Below are 19301 nucleotides of genomic sequence, written 5' to 3' on the forward strand. Positions count from 1 at the left end.
CGTGAGCCCAAGCCAAGGAAAACCGGCAAGCGGCGAGCCTACCCCTCCTCTTTCTAGCAGCCCCTTTGCTTCCGGTGCGAATCGCTGTAGGTGACGGCGGTTGAAGGCACTGGCGACAATTCGTGCTCCCTCAACTCTCTCAGTGACGCGGGATACAAGAAATCTACACCGCAAGGCCATGGTCGCGGTGGCTGCAGAGTGCAAGCATCGAGGGAGGTTGCCCCTTCCTCTTCCTGCACCGACGCCGCGGGCGGCTGCAGCCGCGCCATTCTGGTCCATCCACGCAAGCAGCGGAGAGCTCAAGCTTGGCATCCGGAAGATCGATTTGGGAAGCGAGGAGCTCGAGCTTTGTGTTTGAAGCTCGGTTTGGGTTGCAGGGAGCTCACGCTCAGCATTAGGAAGCTCGATTTGTGCTGTTCTTCACCATCAACCTGGTCATGTTCGCATGGCCAACACCAACGGTGATGACTGCGAGCCGCGACGCCACGAACGTGCGGGCTGCGACAGGAAGCACGTGCGGACAGTAGCACTACAGACGTAGGAGCCGCAATGGGAGCTTGAAGAGCGGTAGAGGTCGGGGGCAAGGTTCAGGCGGGCGGCGACATGACAACGGTGAGCTCGAAGAGCGGTGTTGGGATGTTGGGCGAAGTCGTGTGGCCACGGCAAGCTCGAGGGGCGGGGACCCCTCCTCTTTGCGTCCCGTCCTACGGCGGCCATGCGAGGCTAGGGGTGTGGGGTGTGGTGGCAGGAAGGTGCTGGCCGGCGGCCGCCATGGATTGCCGCCCTGATGTGGGTCCTGCAAAAAAGTCTGGGAAGAAACGTCGAATCCTCCGACACAGATTTGGCCGAGTTTTTAATTCGTAGGTAGAACATTTGGTCATCATTGACCATATTATGATGACCATATTATGAGGAGCAAAATGCAGAAGGATACTTGCATTGGTTGATTGCTCATGTTTCTTAGAGCAACTAGGCCATGATGTTAGGTTGTCAGGCCCAGACATGAATTGTTGAGCATATTATAATCAAGGACTGAATATTTATTTTAGCCTTGCAGTTTATTTCTTTTTATAGGTTGAAAGTTTCATGGACAATCTCTTATGTTCATAATAACTTGCATATTTATAAAAGTTAAGACAAGAATTTTATTAGTACTGAATCTTACCAGAAGTTTTAATGCATGTTTGAATCAGAGGTAGGACACAATATATATGTATAAAAATTCAGATTCCACCATTCAAATAGGTCACGTAGAATTCAAAGGAGCTGTCCGTTTATTATTATCAGAAAGATTCTAAACCAGATTAGAAAGTGAAGCAAAGCGAATTAGGAGCTATCGGATGACAACTTGGGAGCAGGTAAGAAACTGTAGCAACGCACGAGCATTTATGCTAGAATTACACGAATCCTTATTCGTAACATGTTTACGGTTGGACACAACATAGCACACGTAGAGCAAGTACTGTAGACGAGTGGCTCCTGTCCACTGTCCTGAGTCCATAACAGGTGGCGGGCAATCGGATGGCTTAGGCAAGAACCATCTCCAGGACAGGCAGAGTCATGTCTGCGGCCTTGTGGTTCTTCACCGGGTAATACGCGTCCATGGCGATGCCGCACTTGCCCGTGGGCGCGGCGACGTTGCGCCTCATGCGGATGTAGCCGGCCTCGCCCCACTTGGGGCCCCACGAGTTCTTCACGATCCAGAAGTCCTTGCCGGCGTCGGTGCTGCCGTAGCCCACCGCCGTCACGCCGTGGTCCAGCTTCGTCCCGCAAGCGCCGTCGAAGACTCCCTGCGTGATGATGGTAGAAACGAGTAATGATCTTGAGTTTAACAAAGCTTTCTTTATCGAAAAAATGGAATATTTGTGAGGAAATATTATGTACTTGAAGGGACTAAACGATCGACACGTTACCGAAGTGTAGAGCTGGAAGGCACGGCCGGCTGCCTCGATGGCGACACTGACAGGCTGCTTCGCCACCGCCATCTGCAATGCCTTCTCGTTGTTGGCCGGGACATGGCTATACGAACTTATCGACACGACCTTCTTCTTTTTCTGCATTATTCAACCAAAACGCAAATCTCCATCACTCGTCGACGCAGCAGAGACGCACAGATCGATGTGCATACACTATACAAACTGTGAAGCGAAGAAGAACCTTGGCCTCGTTACAAGTCCCGTCACGTCCGGTGTAAGGGTAGTCGGCCTCGGTGTCGATCCCGCCATTGCTGATCACGAACTGGAAGGCGTAATCCATGCGCCCGCCCTTGCATCCATGGCTCTTGCGGTCGCAGTCAATCAGCTCCTGCTCCGACAACGATACCAGCTTACCCGTCGCGATCTTGTTGATCCCCTCCATTGCCGCCACCGCCGAGAACGCCCAGCACCCACCGCACGCGCCTTGGTTCTTGACCGGGGTGACGGCGCCGCTCTTGCGCCAGTCGACGGCGGAAGGCACCTGCAGCTCGCGGAGCTGGTAGCCGGTGCTGTCGTCGTCGACCTCGGCGTCCGCCGTGTCGTTGCGGCGGCGGCTCTGCTGGAAGCCGAGGACGCGGCCGCGGAACTCCTCCAGGGTGAGGTCGGCGAAGGGGGTGAGGCCGAGGCGGAAGCCGTGGAGCCCCACGTCGGCCTCCGCGTTGTGCGCGTCGATGTAGCGGAGGTTGTCGCGGAACACCTCCAGCCGCAGGAGGTCGTCGTCGCCGTCGCCGTCGTTGCCGCGAGCTGGCCTCCCGTGCTCCAACTTCCATGCCTCGTAGAGGTGCCGCACCTCCTCGTCCGCCCGCTCCCACGGCGCCGCCGCCGCGGCGGAGGCGGTCAGTGCCACGGCCAATGCCACCGCGAGCATCGCGGCGGCCACAGGGGAGCGTGGTCGATGCATGGTTTGGTGTGGAGCGGGCGATCGTTTGACCTTGAGCGGCCGGCGAACCGCTGCACTGGTTGGTCTGGAAGTGAGCTGTTGTACTGTACTACCTCGCGCCTCGGTGCCTGTGCCTCAGCCTGTGAAACGGGAAAAAAATTAGGTGCGGACGGTCCCCAAAGCACTCCCGTGCGGCCCCCCTCCTGATTTCTGCCGCGTGGGTGTCTAGCGCACGAACGGAAGCGCGCGCGCTCGGCTCTGTCACGTGGGAACGCCTGGCCGCTGGCTCGCTCGGCTCGCTCGATCGATCCATCGCTAGCTCGCTCGCTCGGCTCATCGTCAAAACAGAAACCAGGGCATCTAGCAGAAACCGTCGTCCGCTCGCGTTAAAACCTCCGCTAGATGAGAACCGCGCCGCCTCTTGTCAAAACCTCCGCGTGAGAATCCGTTCGTTTTCTGCCACCGCACCCCTTGTGTGCCGCCGACGCTGCCACCATTTTCCAACGCCGTAGCCTCGATCAGGAGAAGACGTCCTTGTGCGATCCTAATCGTGGCACACGAGGACAGCCGCCATAAAAATCTTCGACGAGCATCCCAGCCGTAGCAGTCGTTATGGGAGAAGGAGGCCAAGAGGATAGCAGTCTGCATTCCACGACCGGAGAAGCCTCCTCACATATCGCAACTGCAATGGCGGTAGGAAGCCAGGAGAAGGACAACGTTCTCGACTCGTCGCTTATGGTGTCGTCTGTGCCTGCCCTAGCACACAACGGAATGCAGCCAACGTACATATTTTTTTCACATTCTTTGGTCATCATGAGTTTTCACGTGTGTGTTTGACCGTGTTACATGACCTCTAGCTCCACTGATTTGTGACCATATATATGCTAGATTGCACAGAATTACTCCGACAATAACATCAGAGTTTGTTGCATGATACCTGAAGAAATAGCAGATGAAGCACAAGATAAAGTAACTAAATTACAAATAATAACAGAGAGCGTAATTTATTTCGTATCGTAAAGGTAAGTCACATTAATTCTGACTTAATGTACAACAGATGGCTGATGAAGTTGTGCAACCTATGATCGTTTCTAAAGTTGGAATGGCTTTCGAATCAGAGGATAAAGCTTATGAGATGTACAACACCTATGCTGGTAAGATTGGGTTTAGTATTAGAAAGAGCCATACAAAGCGACGAGGTGATGGGACTCTACGTCAAAAGTATTTGGTTTGCAGTAACGAAGGTCATCGAGAAACTGAGTCATCAAGGCACACTACAAGGACGGATTGCGATGCTCGTGTTCAGTTTAGTGTCAGTAAAGAGGGGATTTGGACGGTGCAAAAGGTTATACTTGATCACAACCATTACCTTGCTAGTCCAAATAAAAGTGACAAGCTGAGGTCCCAACGAAGTGTTCAAGAAGCGGACAGGAAGCTAATTGGGCAGATGAGGCAATCCGGGATGAAGCCAGCCCAGGTTTTTGAGTTTATGGAGGAGCCGACAAAGTGCCATTCTCACGGATGGATTGCAACAATGAGATTGGCCGTGAGCGCAAGAAGTACTTAGAATCCAATGACGTAGAAACACTACTGGAATACTTGAAGCGTAAGCAGATAGAGGATCCAACTTTTTTTTTATGCCATGCAAATAGACAAGAAAGATGGTCGGATAGCTATTTCTTTTGGGCAGATGGCCAATCTATCATGGATTACGTATGCTTTGGTGATGCTGTGTCATTTGACACAATGTTTCAGACCAATAAGTTTGAAATGCCTTTTGCTCCATTCCTTGGAACCAACCATCACAAGCAGACTATCATTTTTGGGGCTGCATTGTTGTTTGATGAGACTATACCATCATTTGTTTGGCTATTTGAAACCTTTCTAACAGCAATGTCAGGCAAACATCCTAGCACAATCTGCACTGATCAAGACGCGGCCATGGCAGAAGCAATTGCTTATGTATTTCCAAACACAAGTCATCGCCTTTGTTTGTGGCATATTTACCTTAATGCTGCTAAACATCTCGGCCATGTAATTCAAAAGCATCCTGACAAGTTTCTACCTGATTTTAAGAGATGTGTCTATGAAGACAGATCGGAGTTTTACTTCAAAAAGAAGTGGGATGAATTGTTGCGTGACTATAACCTTGAGGAAAACAAATGGATGGCAAACCTATATGATTTGAGGGTAAAATGGGCTGCTGTGTATCGTGACTCATTTACAGCTGATATGAACTCGACCCAAAGGAGCGAAGGTATGAATAATGTATTTAAGAAAATATTTCGTAGAAAACTGGATCTTTCGGAACTTCTTGAAGAATGTGAGAAGGTTTCCAGTAGTCTTCGTAATAATGAGTTGGATGAAGATTTTAATTCACGTCGAAAGAGCCCAGTTACTCATATTCCTCTGTTGAAGACCGCAGCTGAGTCATATACAAGGAGGATGTATAAAGAGTTTGAGGAAGAATTTAACAAACAATTTTCATTCTCTTGTAAGTTGTTGCAAGCCGAAGGGTCAATTCTGACATATACGGTTACACATATGTATTCTGATTATGGAGCAACTGTCATATTCAACAAAGTAGACAGTACCATTACATGTGCTTGCAGGAAGTACGAATCCATAGGTACATATATATATATATATATATATATATATATATATATTCAAATTTGAAATTGCAATAATACAGCATCTAATACAAATTGATGAAACATGGCATTCATATCTGATAGGTATATTGTGCAAGCATGCCTTCAAAGTCTTCAATGTCAACGATGTTTTCATTTTGCCTTCGCAATATATCCAGCACAGATGGACAAAATATGCAAAGAGAGGATTTTATATTCAGAAACAAGGATCTGAGAAGGAAAGTTTAAAAACCCATACCGCACGTATCTCACGGAAGGCAACATCTATTGCATTGAAGTGTTCAAAGTCAAAAGAACTTCTTGATCTTTTGGAGGAAGCTATGGATAAGTTGGATTTGGATGCAGATAATTATCTAAGCAAGATGGAAGAACAATCGAAGGAGGCTCCTCTTGTTTCAGCTAACTTCGCAACAGATACATTTAAAGGTACAATATCGTTTAGAGTTTCTGAGGTGGTAAAAGGTGCAAAGAGTAAACGAGGGACCATCTCCCTTGAAAAGAATACAGGCAAGAAGAAGAAAACTGCTAAAAATAAAGGTATTGATTGTACCAATTCTAGCATTATTGTTTTATTCTATACTTGTATTATTAACTATATGTGTTTGACTGTAGGAGAAGAGTCAAATAATGTAGCGGAAAATAGTTATGAAGGTGCTGGCCCAGATAAATTTATTGTAAGACTTTTGGCTTCGACTGCATTTATTTTTCATATTTATTTGCTTACATACTATTTTTATGAATATGAGATTTTTATGAACATTTTCATATTCTATGACAGGATCTAAATGATGGTAGCGTTGATGCTAACAGTACAATACCACACTTCAATATGCACGGGAATTCTTCTGTCATGAGCGTTCCATATATTAGAGGAGGATACACAAGTCTCTTACTTTGGGTTGATCATGCTGCCACAATGCAGCTGCCTGCTAGAAAATTGGATTTTGATGGACCGACAAATAAAGAAAATATGTAACCTTGTTGTGTTACAGCATAAATTTATTTTTACTGATGCTTATTGTTCATCTAAGCTGTTTTAGAAGAACCAGCCATTTATGAGATCACATAATTTGTTTCTTTTTTTACCATATTACACTCTGTTCTGTTGTCATTTTTCTTCTTTTTTTATACCATCACATTCCAGAAATTTGAACATCCATATATAATTTCATATCAAAAGAAAAAATGATACATTGATCATGTCAAGAAAAGATGATACATTGATCATCTCTGTACATATGTGATTACTACAAAGTATAAACTACAACATCAAACATTCACACTCCGGACTGCTCCAAGAACTTGACTTCCAACTAGGTGGTGAGCTCGATCTCATCGAGGACAATATCACTGCAGACTTAGTCCAGGAGCTCTCGATCAGAGCATCAGTTTGTTCAGAGCCGTGCTGACATCAGGTTCTATGTGTGCATTTTGGCAGATCTCTTCTAATTCTGTCCTCCTTTTCTTGACAACTTCAGCTTCCATCTGCATGAGAAAATTAAAACCTGAATGATTACAGTAGGCTGTGAACAACGTTTAAAGATCAGAATAGTGAACACCAACAAAGAAGTTAAACCTTCTCAATTTTTTCCTAGGAGAGAAGGCCAGGTGATGTGATTCCCTCCTCTGATAATACGAGACTGCTCATTACATGTCACGCAATGAAACAAATACCAATTGCATATCAGCTTCGCAGTTGCAGTGACATAATATGGTGATAATATTATCACAACTGTGCTTCTCTTTTTAGTGTCAGGAAGTGAATTTAGCTATGCAATTACAAGGGCCAATCAGAAATCACATTCACACAAATGTAGCATGATATAGTGCAGTAAAAGATACTTTTAGACCAGTATTGGTGGATGATGATTTATGTGAAAGTAGAAAATCCAAACCAGACAATTGCACGTATCAAAATCACTTAGCTAACTGAAAAAGAAGAACCCAAAGCAGACAGTTGCACACTTATGCAGTTATGCTGTTACAGCACCCTAAAACTACTAATAGCATTAGTGTGCTCTATTCAGTAGCAAAATAGACAATGAGATAATTGAACAACGTATGGAGTACAACCCAAAGGAATTTACCCCCTGCATTCAGAAATCACAATTAGCCCCATATAGCATCAAAAGCTTGGAGGAAGTTAACATGCACATTCAGAAATCACAAAAACAGATAATAGCATCATAACCCTGCGGGAACCAGTACTGCTCGAACCGGCATCTGGAAGATATGATTTCTGTCAAAATAGAGGACACAAATAAGCCAGTTAATCTCACAGTATCTTGCCAATGTGGGTGCTAGTTTCCATCAACCTGTGCGCATCAGCTGCTTCAGATGAAGGGAACGTCTTGTAAATCATAGGCTTTACCTTGCCAGTGGGAGCGACGACCGCAGGCCACACATTCTTTTCCACCTCGGTGGAGAGAGTTGGACGACGGAGGGAGGCGGGGGCGGCCGCCGAGCTCCAGGGTAGTGGGGGCGACCAGCGGCGAACGACGGAGGACGGCGGCAGGGGCGGCCAGCGGCAGACGACGGAAGACGACAGCGGTGGAGGAGGGAGACGGAGGCAGCGGCGATTTTTTTTTCCGAGGATGGTTTCCGGCGGCGGACGAATGGATAAGGCGTGGCGGAGCGAGCCGAGCAAGATCCGAGCTTCCATCTGCGGAGCGAGCCGCTTGCGGAACGAGCGAGCGTGCAGCTGGCAGCCGAGCTGAGAGTCGAGGCGGAGCCAGGCCGTTCCCACGCGCGCTTCCGTTCCAGGATCGCTGGACAGCACACGCGGCGCAAATCGAGACGGGTCCAGGATCGCTGGACAGCACACGCGGCGTAAATCGAGACGGGGCCGCACAGCGATGGTTATGGGGGCCGTTCCCATGCAATTTTTTTCCGTGAAACGAACCAATCAATTTATAGCCACGCGACTACGCGAGGGACACGCCAACTGGATCACCCGGGCCCGCCACTAACACCACTCAACAACCCATGACGCGCACATCGAAGATGCTTTGCCTTGATCTGACACGATAGTTACTTGTTGTATATCTTACGAACGCGGAGCATGCTCAATATGTTTATTTTCTTGAGTAGCTTCTTCTAGGATCAGGATTAATTTGACTTCATATAAAATCTGACACGTTGTTTTGTAGCTTCTGCTAGTTGATTGAGGTGTTGTCACTGTCCTAGTAGTCGCCTAGCTGGCTAGTTGTATGAAGCCACACTACATTATGAGGAGTTCGGAGTTGACTTATGCGTAAACAAGTTGGTTTGTGGCCAAAAGGAGCATATAGTACTGAATTTACTGGGTCTATGCTTTGAGAATTCAAACATGTTCGATTGGATGGCACTGCATTGCAAGATATTTAACCGGATAGATGATAATCATATTGAGTTATGTATTATGCATTTGCTTATGAGAAATGATTAAGGTGTGATCAACCAGCCTGTCGCATTGTTCAAACATGCAGTAAGGTTCTAAGATGTGCGCGGTCAAAATCTCAAACTAATTTATCCATCAGCATCTTTGATCCTTCGACGTACAAGCAATCCAAAGTCCAAACCATGCGTCGCACGCCGTTTCGTGTGTTGTGATGGTATGAATTATGAATATAAAGGACACATACCATCTCCATGTCATAAGGTTGGACAGATTGGTTCGTTTGCCAGCATTAAGATTGGGTTGATGTCGGCATGCGCATGATTCCGCAGCCGGACTTGCGTTTAATTGTTGGATCACGTTACTCTTATGCGATCTGGTTTAAATTGTTGGTTTGTTTCATCTAGGTAGTGCAGTTCTGATGGATACAGTTAGTTTTTCATAGGTTTATCTAGATTGGTGACTGTTGACCATCTGGCCAATGTTAATCACCGATTGGTGTGGAATTAATTAGTTCCCTGTTAATCTATGTGGATACCATTGCTACAATCAGTTAGCTCATGTAGATGGGATTGCACAATACCTTTCCCTCAACACTCATGTTAGATTTGGTTTTGTACTTCTGTCCACTTTCTACAGCAATGCTGTTTTGATGTTGTGTTCTGCTGCTATTGTTAGTGTGGTTTACACATAGTATGCCGAGCCCTTCATATCAGTTTTTCATTAATTCTTCCATGTTCAGAATCGATCAGTTTCCATATAGAGATTTATGTGTCACTTGCAGTACTCTATATGGTGGCTTACTCTGCTTCTGCTGATGTTTGCAGATGCAGATATTCGTTAAGACCCTCACTGGCAAGACCATCACCTTGGAGGTCGAGTCCTCGGACACCATCGACAATTTGAACGCTAAGATCCAGGACAAGGAGGGCATCCCCCGGACCAGCAGCGTCTAATCTTCGCTGGCAAGCAGCTTGAGGATGGCCGTACCCTTGCCGACTGCAACATCCAGAAGGAGTCCACCCTTCACCTGGTGCTCCGCCTGCGTGGTGGTATGCAGATCTTCGTCAAGACCCTCACTGGCAAGACCATCACCCTGGAGGTGGAGTCCTCTGACACCATTGACAACGTGAAGGCGAAGATCCAGGACAAGGAGGGCATCCCCCCAGACCAGCAGCGTCTGATCTTTGCCGGCAAGCAGCTGGAGGATGGCCGCACCCTGGCAGACTACAACATCCAGAAGGAGTCCACCCTTCACCTGGTGCTCCGCCTCCGTGGTGGGCAGTAAGTCCTGGTCCTGGGCCATGGATCTGTGTGTTGTTCCTGGGTTCACAAGTACCGTGCAGGTGCCTCCTATGTCTCTGGAGATTGTCTGCGTGTTCATGTTCTGGTCGAGTCGTAGTCTTTTGCCTGTCCTATGCGAGTCCTATGTCTTCTGGTTCTGTTTGCGAACATTTGCTGCTGTGCAGCAGCTTGAACTATGTGATGAATAAGTGAACCCTGAACTTCGTGTGCCAATCTGATTATTCATGGTTTCTGGATTTATCTTTGTTATGCAGTATGCCCATGTTTGTGAAGTGGAAGCAATAGTATGTGTGTTGCTTAGCAATTCTGATGATGCTCGATATAAATCTGATGATACTGCTACTTCCTCAAATGCAGTTAAATTTTGGGTCATTTTTCACTTTGTCATGTTGGGTGTTTTGGGTTATACTTCAGATGATACTGCATACTCCCGGTAACTCGACTAGGTGTTTACAGGAATTATCATTTAAGTTAGCTTTCCCATTTTGCTGACAATTTGGTCGCCTATCGAGTGATCGTCACTACGACTTGTGATGCTAAACACGCTAAGATCGCCTATACAGTATGGACCGACCTGGTTGTATTCAGATTTGAGACAAAATTCAGAAATCTGTACTTTAAACATGACTATACGTGCAGTGGTACCTTAATCTGTGCATTTCTGAGGTTATAACTTTTTCTCTTTTTAAACATTAGCATCTCAGACTACTGGAAGAAGAATTCTTGCTACTTTGGACAAGTAATAGGTTGCAGATATATGGACCCATTGCTAGGTTCTGGATCAGTGATATACTGACACTAGACATGCTGCCCAAAGTGCTATACGTGCTCCAATTTCTGGAGCCAATTTGCAGTTTGTAGAAACAAGATTGTTTGTAATACGCAGGGCTGCATCAGAATCAAGCAGGCGTGGTGCCTATGATGCTTCCACATCGATAGAAACGGAACCAATGCTGCATTTACTTAGAGGGATTGATCAGGAAGCATCCTCAACCATGAAGATGGGGTGAAAGACGTTGACAGCAAGTCTGAAAGGTAGCATGCATGCAGCCAAAGCGAAACAGGATGACAGAATGCAAGCCCTTAAATCTCTCTCAGAATTGCAGACCGAACAGGCCATAAAACCCCCTTAATAAACCCTATGATCTGATCATCCGCGACAGCGGCCGCCGCTGACTGTGCCGTTGAGCTCCACGGCCCGTTTGCAGGTATAAGATAGCGTGAGATGTGCATTATGGCTAGTTAGTTTGTGACATCAGGATTCAGGTATCTTGCCCTTGACGATCGTTCCCCGACGTTTCGCAGTATATCCTCGGTCCTCCTCCTCCTGTTCTTGTTTCACATCCACCAGCTCTCTGATGGAAGCTCTGTTGTGGTTTTTCAGAGAGTAAGATGATGCTATTGAGACTCCATCAGAAACAAAAAAATGAACAGTCATATAATAAGCACAAAACAACTTTATTTGGAACTTTATTACATTATTACCTCTCGAAAGGATTACAGTACTTATTACGTGGCTCATTAACTTATTACAGCATAACTTTAGTAGTAACTTATTTCCGGTACAACATGCATATACTAAGTTCAACAAGATAATCGTGCATCACAACTCAGACCAACACACTGGTATAAACGAGCAACTCAAGTCCACACACATTCAGCAAGGGGCAAGCTACGTCGCCTGATCTCTGCCGCTTAGGCAACGACCATCTCCAGCACAGTCATCGCCGCCCTAGCCGTCGGGTTATTGTCGGAGCTATACTTCACCGGGTACGACGCGTCCATGGCGATGCCGCACTTGCCCCTGGGCGAGGGCACGTTGCGCGCCATGCGGATGTAGCCGCCCTCACCCCAGTCGGCGCTCCACGAGTTCTTCACGATCCAGAAGTCCTTGCCGTCCTCGCTGCCGTAGCCCACCGCCGTGACGCCGTGGTCCAGCTTCGTCCCGCAGATCCCGTTGAAGATGCCCTGTGCACACGATCAGGAAGAAGAACAGAGTTCAGAACAAAGAACAGCTAGCTCCCCGTAACCAGTGCTTGCTTTTGTGTTACGTTGTTCCTCACTGAATATTTGTCACTTTACCGATTGATAGTGCTGGAACACGCGACCGCCGGCATCAATGGCGACACTGACGGGCTGGCTCGCCACAGCCTCCTGCAACGCCGTCTCGTTGTTGGTCGCCACATTCACGAAGTCATCTATGGTCACAACCTTTTCGTTTAGCTGCATTAAACAAGACCCAAATCCCCACCATCATCAGTGTTGATTAAACTGCAATCTAGTTCAGCAGCTTAATTATGAAGTTATGAGTCATGACAGTATGTACCGACCTTGTTGGCATCGCAAGTCCCATCAGTTCCGGTGTAGGGGTAGTCGGCCTCGGTGTCGATCCCGCCGTTGTTGATGACGAACTCGAAAGCGTTCTGCATGTACCCGCCGTTGCAGCCGTTGTCCTGGCTGTCGCAGTCGATCAGCTCCTGCTCCGACAGCGAGACGAGGTTGCCCGTCACGATCTCGTTGATCCCCTCCATGGCTGCCACCGCCGAGAACGCCCAGCACCCACCTGCGTGCATCTCCCACGGCCCAGGGACCATCAGATCGATCACTCACCGGAGAACGTTCTAGCAGCTACGTACATCGGCGAAGCAGTTAGCGAGCAGCATCATTGAACCGAGTACTGACCGCATTGCTCTTGGTTCTTGACGTCGGTGACGGCACCGAGCTGGCGCCAGTCGACGGCGTCGGGGAGCTGGTCGCCGTGGCGGCGGAGGTAGCGGGTGCTCCCGGCCCGGCGGGCCGCGCCGCTGAACCCGAGGACACGGCCGCGGAACTCCTCCAGGGTGAGGTCGGCGAAGGGGGTGAGGCCGAGGCGGAAGCTGTGGAGCCCCGCGTCCGCCTCCGCGTTGTGCGCGTCGATGAAGCGGAGGTTGTCACGGAACACCTCCAGGCGCAGCCGGCGTTCCTCGTCGCCGGCCATGTCGCAGTTGCCGGCGCGCGGGCGGCGGCCGTGCTCCGACTTCCACGCCGCGTACATGCGCCGCACCTCGTCGTCGGCCCGCTCCGCCTGCGCCGGGACGGTGGAGTAGGAGTGGTGGCGGGCCGCGGCGGCGGCGGAGGCGAATGCTAACGCCACCGTGAGCGCGAGCAGCGCCGCGGCGGGCACAACAGGGGAGCGTGGTGCGCTCATGGTGATCGTTTGAGTCGACGTCGAGCTCGGCGAGAGATGGGAGAAGAAGAGAGTTTGTGAACTGTTGCGTGTCTCAGTGCAGTGTGGCCTAGCCTGTGAACGAGCCCAGCATTTTATAGCCGCGCGAAGCAACGAACTGGGCCACCACCAACACCACTATGCACAAGCCTCGTCGCTTGACGCCTGTCTCAAACAGAGGGCAGCCGCCACGCATGCCAAGATGCATGGTAGTTTTTTCTAACACGGCTAGGTGCGTGTAGCCGTGATAAAAGTGAATTGTGGGTGCATGGCTTGAGATTTTTTTTTAAAAAAACTCGATTGAATGACACTATCTAGATTGCAGTTTTTTTTCTTCAATGGGATTTTATCATGCGAATAGATGCGCCTATGAAAAACGAGGACATAAATCCATGTCTATTATAGCAGAATGAGTAACTCAAGCCATTAGTACTCTCTCTTAAAATGTTTTAGATAAAGGATAAAATCCGACCTACTATATATCCACATCGTAAATATATATACAGCCAAATGTTACGAGAGTTCTTAAACTCTAAACTAAAAAATGAGGGATCAAGAAAGAAAGCTCTAAAACAAAGAAAGAAAACTAGAAGACTAAGCTTTAATCATCTTCTTCATCCATACGTCAACCTTGCATTATCTTTATGCAGCACTAATTCATCCGATCCCTTATCTGCTTAGAAACTTCTTGTTGGAATCGTCCAGCCAAAAATTTATCTTATGTTGCTCGCCAAACCTAGGTAGGTAACGAATGTTGGTCTAGAATAGTTAAGTTTCACGACCCTCTCTTAGGTTTCAAGACTTTATGCACAGTCAGTCAAAATCTCATACTATTTTATTCACACAAAAAAAGAACTCTACTACTTTGCCCACCAGCTAGCATCCTCTTCAATATAATTCGCAACAGAAACCCTCGCACCAGAAGCTAGCAGTTCATTCTTCAGACAAACACAGGTGGTTTATAGAGCTTAAAAATCAAATTATCCACACGGTCGCCCCGTTTGCTTGAACCAAACACTCTGTTTAATTAGACTGCAATCAGCAGTGGCAATACAAAAGTAGTATACATACAATCTCCATCAACGTGCTTATTATTATCCGTAACCAAATCGGCGTGGTGGACAGGGCGGCTTTGGGGCCTCCAACGATGGGTGATAAGTCACTCGGGTTTGGACGAGCCCATCGGGCAAAGCCGTGAAAAGCAACCGATAATACCACCACGGGGGCCGACGATTCCCGTGGAAACCGGAGCCTCCCTCGCGCCACGGCACAGACGTACGTCAAGAGCTGTGTGCCGGCCAGATAAGAGGGGTGCAACCGCGCAGCTCGGCTCGCTATCGCCTCGAGCACGCGTTGCACGTTCTTGCATTGCATTTTTTTTTTAAAAAAAAAACAAGGAGAGGCCTCGTACGTGGTCTCGCAGAATTGCAGAAAGGCGTTGGCCAATGCAAAGCGACACTGGAAAGGTAGCTAGCTCCCCCCAGTTCTTCACCGTCGGAGCCGCCGCCGCCGGCGGCGTGACTGCACGTACGCTCACGGTCCCGGCGCCGGCGCACACGGTTCGGGACAAAAGCGGTTGCACGCTTGGGAGCATTCGAGTAGAGCGGGTGAACGGCTCCAACCAGGATCTCGTTGCGTCTAGTAGTGGTGCCGACTTTAGAGGGAAAAAGCATGCCCAACTCGGGGGTGAATGGGGTGCCACTCGGATTCGGACAACTCCGTCATCGTATTCGCCAAACGACTGGCTGCATGGGGCTCCTGTATAGCTTCCGTTAGCCAGATAAGCAACTTGGTTTTAAAGCTGTTTAGGCCCAAATTAGAAATCTAAATTTCATATTTCAGAAAATAGGTCCAACATTTTCTGGGAAAAAAGATCAACATTTACAAATCGTACACTGTATTTAGCTTTCCCTATTTTTTAATCAGGATTTCAACTTGCCGCTCGCCTGTATCTTGGTTTTTCCCCATATGTGGACCTCTTGCTTTAATGCTCGACACATTTCCAATATAAGCCATGTACATTGGATTCGGGCTAAAGGTAATGTATTTGGAAATAAAGTCTACCACAACTTGATCTTTAGAGGTTATTGCTTTGCAACGTGTTATGATTTTACTGTTTAATTCAGAAATATTAGATGGAAAATAAATTGAAGGGAAGAAGCTCTTATTTTGGAAGCCTTGCTAAGTCTGGAAAGGTAATAGTTCACTATTCTCTGCATGGGAAAATATTTGACAATTGCAAGTAAGACAATGCAATTGTTCCAAGAGGTAGGATTAGTTTTGATATTCAGGGTTTTACCCAAGAAGTTTTTGTTTCGATAAAAAAGAAGCCAGCACCGCATTAATTTAAATCATGACCTTAAACCAGAGAACTTATATAGATGCAAACAAGGAGAGTTTCCCACTGAAAGCAATTGATTTTGGGCTGTCCGTGTTTTTCAGGCATGTATGTTTTGCTGACAAGTGACAACTGATGAGCAATCACTTATGTTTTTAACATATGGCATTTGTTTAGCCTACATAAAATAAAAAAGAGAAGTCTCTAAATGTAATTTCCCATTGAAATGTGCTTCATTCCTCAGCAATATAAAGCAAACTTTGATGATGCAGTATATTGAAAATATGCATATCTTTACAGAGAAGCTGAATCTGCTTATGACTTCTGTTTGCTGCTGTATGCGGTTGATTAATTTACAGAAATTGTAAGAAGTACATACTACAGGACCCCAGATGCTGAACCAAATGCAAACTGTAACGGGGTGTATCATTGTCATAGAGACTGCATGTAGAGTTTGGTTTGTTACAGTTGACTTGAAAATTTATTTTGATTGTACACTGCCATTTAATGTGCAGGATATTGCATGTGATTTATTCGGAGTTTTATCTAGCAATTTGTGTTGAACTTCTGTCAAGTGTTGGCATTACAAGTTCACCGAATATATTTGAATGGTTTCAGTTTAGTCATCATTGTTGTTCCCTGCTGCTACCTTGGCCTTCTGTGGTTTGAGCCCCTTTCCACATTTATTCCAGGGTCAATTGATGAGGATGCGATGTATATTTGGTCCTAATTGGATGCTTGGCTGGTTCATAACATGGACATTGTCAGAAAAATTCATTGTGAGCTCTCCAAACTTATGGAAGTCATATTGCTCTGATTCAGGGGATTCTCGGGGATTTCGAGACTGATACCATGGGATCTTGGTGATAATGAAGGACTACGGCCTGCGAGTATGAGACCAAAGTAAGGTCCACTTTTTAAAATTCATTCTGTTTAGTTTTGACCATTCATGATCCTTATAAAGCACTATAAATCACAGTTCAAGGTGAAATTAGTGCATCATGGTGGGAATGTAGGGTTAGTTAGAGAAAGGCAAAGGCTGCTGCAGGCTGCAGCCAGCACAGCTGGCCGCTCATATTCTTCACATGATAGGATTCCTCCGACCAGGGAGAACAAGTAAGCATGTGTACTTATTCCACATTCATCAGCAACATTCTTTATTTTTTTTAAAACACTCTTTGAGTTCATGCCATTAAGTAAAATTCATATTTGCATGGTAGGCAAACTGAGCGTGGTGTGGTGGTCGTTGGTTGTGCCCGCCGGTCAGGGTTCGAACCCTGGTATTTGCACCCAAAAAAGACCCCTCACTGTGCTCGCTGGCTTGGGCTGCTGGTGCATCGCCGGCTCAGGTTACAGTGCGCTGCGCCAGCCTGTGTAACGGTGGTGATCACCGGCCTACACGGTGGTGGTCACCGGCCCAAGTTCAGTTTAGCCCTAAATGGGCATGAGCTAGGGTTTGGGGGGTTTTCTCGATCGGGGTCATACGGTCCCTTCTTAATGCAATGCTGTGGGGGCGGTTCTTCCCCCACCGATCGAGTTTTTTTTTATTTGCATGGTAGATAACTGTTCCATCCTGTCTCCTATCCCAAAACTAAAAGTTTCGATATACTATTGATCATTATACTCTTTTGTGAATTGTATATCACCGGCATCTATGGACGCCTGTAATAAAGTTCGGCATGGAGTGAAGATATTTATTAGGGATGCAAAAGGAAACAGAGCCTACTAATCATGACTCATGAGAAGGAAGTAGTGCTCGGGCCAAGGGCCAGCTAAAGATTAGAGACGGGTTCATCCTTGCAATGGTGCACCCAAGATCAATGTCGATGGTGCTTTCAACTAGGGTCCGCTGCTTTAGGCCTTATTATTCGGGATCATACAGGCCATATCCTTTGTTAACTGCTTGGCGAATTTTGTTCTGAAGCTGCAGCTTGCCTATAGAAGTTACCAATTTAGCAGCACAGTGGCCTGATACTCCAGTGATACTGGAGGCTGACTGTTATTCGGTTGTGATTAAGCTCAAGAACACAGGAAGCCGGACAGATCGCTGGTGTGGCCGTCCATTTCAGGACAGCCAGCAGCTGCATTTTCAGTTAGCAGCAGTCTTTTTTGCTTGTTTTCCTGAGTACCGTTTGATACTTAATAAAGCAGGCAATTTTGTAATTATGTGTCAGACTAGTGTAGGCAATTTTGCACCACATGTGTCAGGAGCTGAAGTTGTAATTATTAATGCAAATACGATTTGCTATCTTATTCAATTGCTTCCTTATGAACAATACTATTGTATAGTAAGTTGTTTGCCGAATGCTGGGTTAAGATCACATATAGAAATGTTTGCAGATAGTAGATAAAATATAAAAATCGATCATATGACAAATAGGGAGTCTACTAAAAATATGCAATCTGTACTTGAAATGGAACATGAACAAGTGCATACTAAAAAGACTTAACTACCTTTATAAAAAAAAAAGACGAACTATGAACTACACCAGGCCGAAAAAAACGTTAGTGGCCCATTTCGCAAGCCAGAGCCCGAGACCAATGCGCGTTCTCGAGGACCCATGGGTCATCTTCGTCCTTAGTCTTTTGTTGTGTAACTTAAGGCGTTGACGCCCGTTTGTCCAGCACATTATCTAGGGACCCTGGTTCCCTTGATGCTGACACATATAAATCTTAATACCTTTAAATATGCTTCTAGAGAAAAGATATTTACATACTTATAGAAAAAAGATATTTACCTAGAATATAGATGGGTACTGTTATATATACTAGAGCATAATTATTTCAATATAAGTCACAAATCTATGATGTTGGTAGAATACATGTTTCATATTTAAAGCAGGATGGACTCTTTGTTTCTTTCATGGTAAATCATTTTCATGTTAGCCTTCCTTTCTCCATAAAGAAAATAATTAAAAAGGAATGTTCCGATTAGTTAGCAGTAGTTGTGTCTAGTCAGGAGTGTAGTCTTTTTTGCTTGTTTTCCTGAGTACCCGAGTACCGTTTGATACTTAATAAACCAGGCAATTTTGTAATTATGTGTCGGACTAGTGTAGGCAATTTTGCACCACATGTGTCAGGAGCTGAAGTTGTAATTATTAATGTAAATACAATTTGCTATCTTATTCAATTGCTTCCTTATGAACAATACTTCCGTATGGTAAGTTGTTTTCCGAGTTTAGATCCCATATAGAAATGTTTATAGATAGTAGATAAAATACAAAAATCGATCATATGGCAAATAGGAAGTCTACTAAAAGATACAATCTGTATTTGAAATGGAACATAAGTGCATACTAAAAAGACATAACTACCTTTATAAAAAAAAGACGACCTACGAATTACACCGGGCCGAAAAAAAACGTTAGTGGCCCATTTCGCAAGCCAGAGCCTAAGACCAATGGGCTGAATCAGTTTGTTACAGCGCCAACGTAGAGTAAGTGTATAAGTGTCTAGCAAAATCATGATGTCTTAGAGCACCAATGGGCATTGCTGCCGGGTGGTCCGGATCTGGCTGGTGTCGTCTCTTTTCAAGTTGCTGCATGGATGATGGGCCCTTCGTGTTAC

The 19301-nt window shown here is 46.4% G+C and overlaps 2 protein-coding genes and 2 pseudogenes across 2 annotated transcripts; 2 read left to right on the forward strand and 2 right to left on the reverse strand.

Moving 5' to 3' along the window:
- Positions 1 to 1253: 1253 nt before the first annotated feature.
- LOC117853138 (probable cysteine protease RD21B) lies at positions 1254 to 3050 on the reverse strand. Its single transcript, XM_034735511.2, has 3 exons — positions 2158 to 3050; positions 1914 to 2054; positions 1254 to 1790 (listed from the first exon to the last, which is right to left on the reverse strand). Exons 1-3 carry the CDS (start codon positions 2875 to 2877, stop codon positions 1527 to 1529), a joined length of 1125 nt encoding a protein of 374 aa, XP_034591402.1. The 5' UTR covers positions 2878 to 3050; the 3' UTR covers positions 1254 to 1526.
- Positions 3051 to 3543: 493 nt separating this feature from the next.
- LOC140222668 (protein FAR1-RELATED SEQUENCE 5-like) lies at positions 3544 to 6486 on the forward strand (annotated as a pseudogene).
- A 2653-nt stretch (positions 6487 to 9139) lies between these two features.
- Positions 9140 to 10431, forward strand: LOC117853308 (polyubiquitin-like; annotated as a pseudogene).
- A 1199-nt stretch (positions 10432 to 11630) lies between these two features.
- Positions 11631 to 13447, reverse strand: LOC117853306 (oryzain alpha chain). The gene is made up of 4 exons (XM_034735701.2): positions 12874 to 13447; positions 12522 to 12754; positions 12274 to 12414; positions 11631 to 12159 (listed from the first exon to the last, which is right to left on the reverse strand). Exons 1-4 carry the CDS (start codon positions 13376 to 13378, stop codon positions 11887 to 11889), a joined length of 1152 nt encoding a protein of 383 aa, XP_034591592.1. The 5' UTR covers positions 13379 to 13447; the 3' UTR covers positions 11631 to 11886.
- Between the last annotated feature and the right edge of the window lie 5854 nt (positions 13448 to 19301).

This window comes from Setaria viridis, chromosome 4 (assembly GCF_005286985.2).
Source record: "Setaria viridis chromosome 4, Setaria_viridis_v4.0, whole genome shotgun sequence".
Lineage (NCBI taxonomy): Eukaryota > Viridiplantae > Streptophyta > Magnoliopsida > Poales > Poaceae > Setaria > Setaria viridis.

Bases quoted from the DNA above. Each gene is read 5' to 3' on its own strand.
- LOC117853138 (XM_034735511.2), bottom strand. From the start codon at position 2,877: ATGCATCGACCACGCTCCCCTGTGGCCGCCGCGATGCTCGCGGTGGCA. The intron at 2,055-2,157 runs GTTCTTCTTCGC...TGAATAATGCAG, and splicing joins GGACTTGTAACGAGGCCAAG to AAAAAGAAGAAGGTCGTGTC. The intron at 1,791-1,913 runs GTAACGTGTCGA...ATCATCACGCAG, and splicing joins CCTTCCAGCTCTACACTTCG to GGAGTCTTCGACGGCGCTTG.
- LOC117853306 (XM_034735701.2), bottom strand. From the start codon at position 13,378: ATGAGCGCACCACGCTCCCCTGTTGTGCCCGCCGCGGCGCTGCTCGCG. The intron at 12,755-12,873 runs GTCAGTACTCGG...AGATGCACGCAG, and splicing joins CAAGAACCAAGAGCAATGCG to GTGGGTGCTGGGCGTTCTCG. The intron at 12,415-12,521 runs GTCGGTACATAC...TGTTTAATGCAG, and splicing joins GGACTTGCGATGCCAACAAG to CTAAACGAAAAGGTTGTGAC.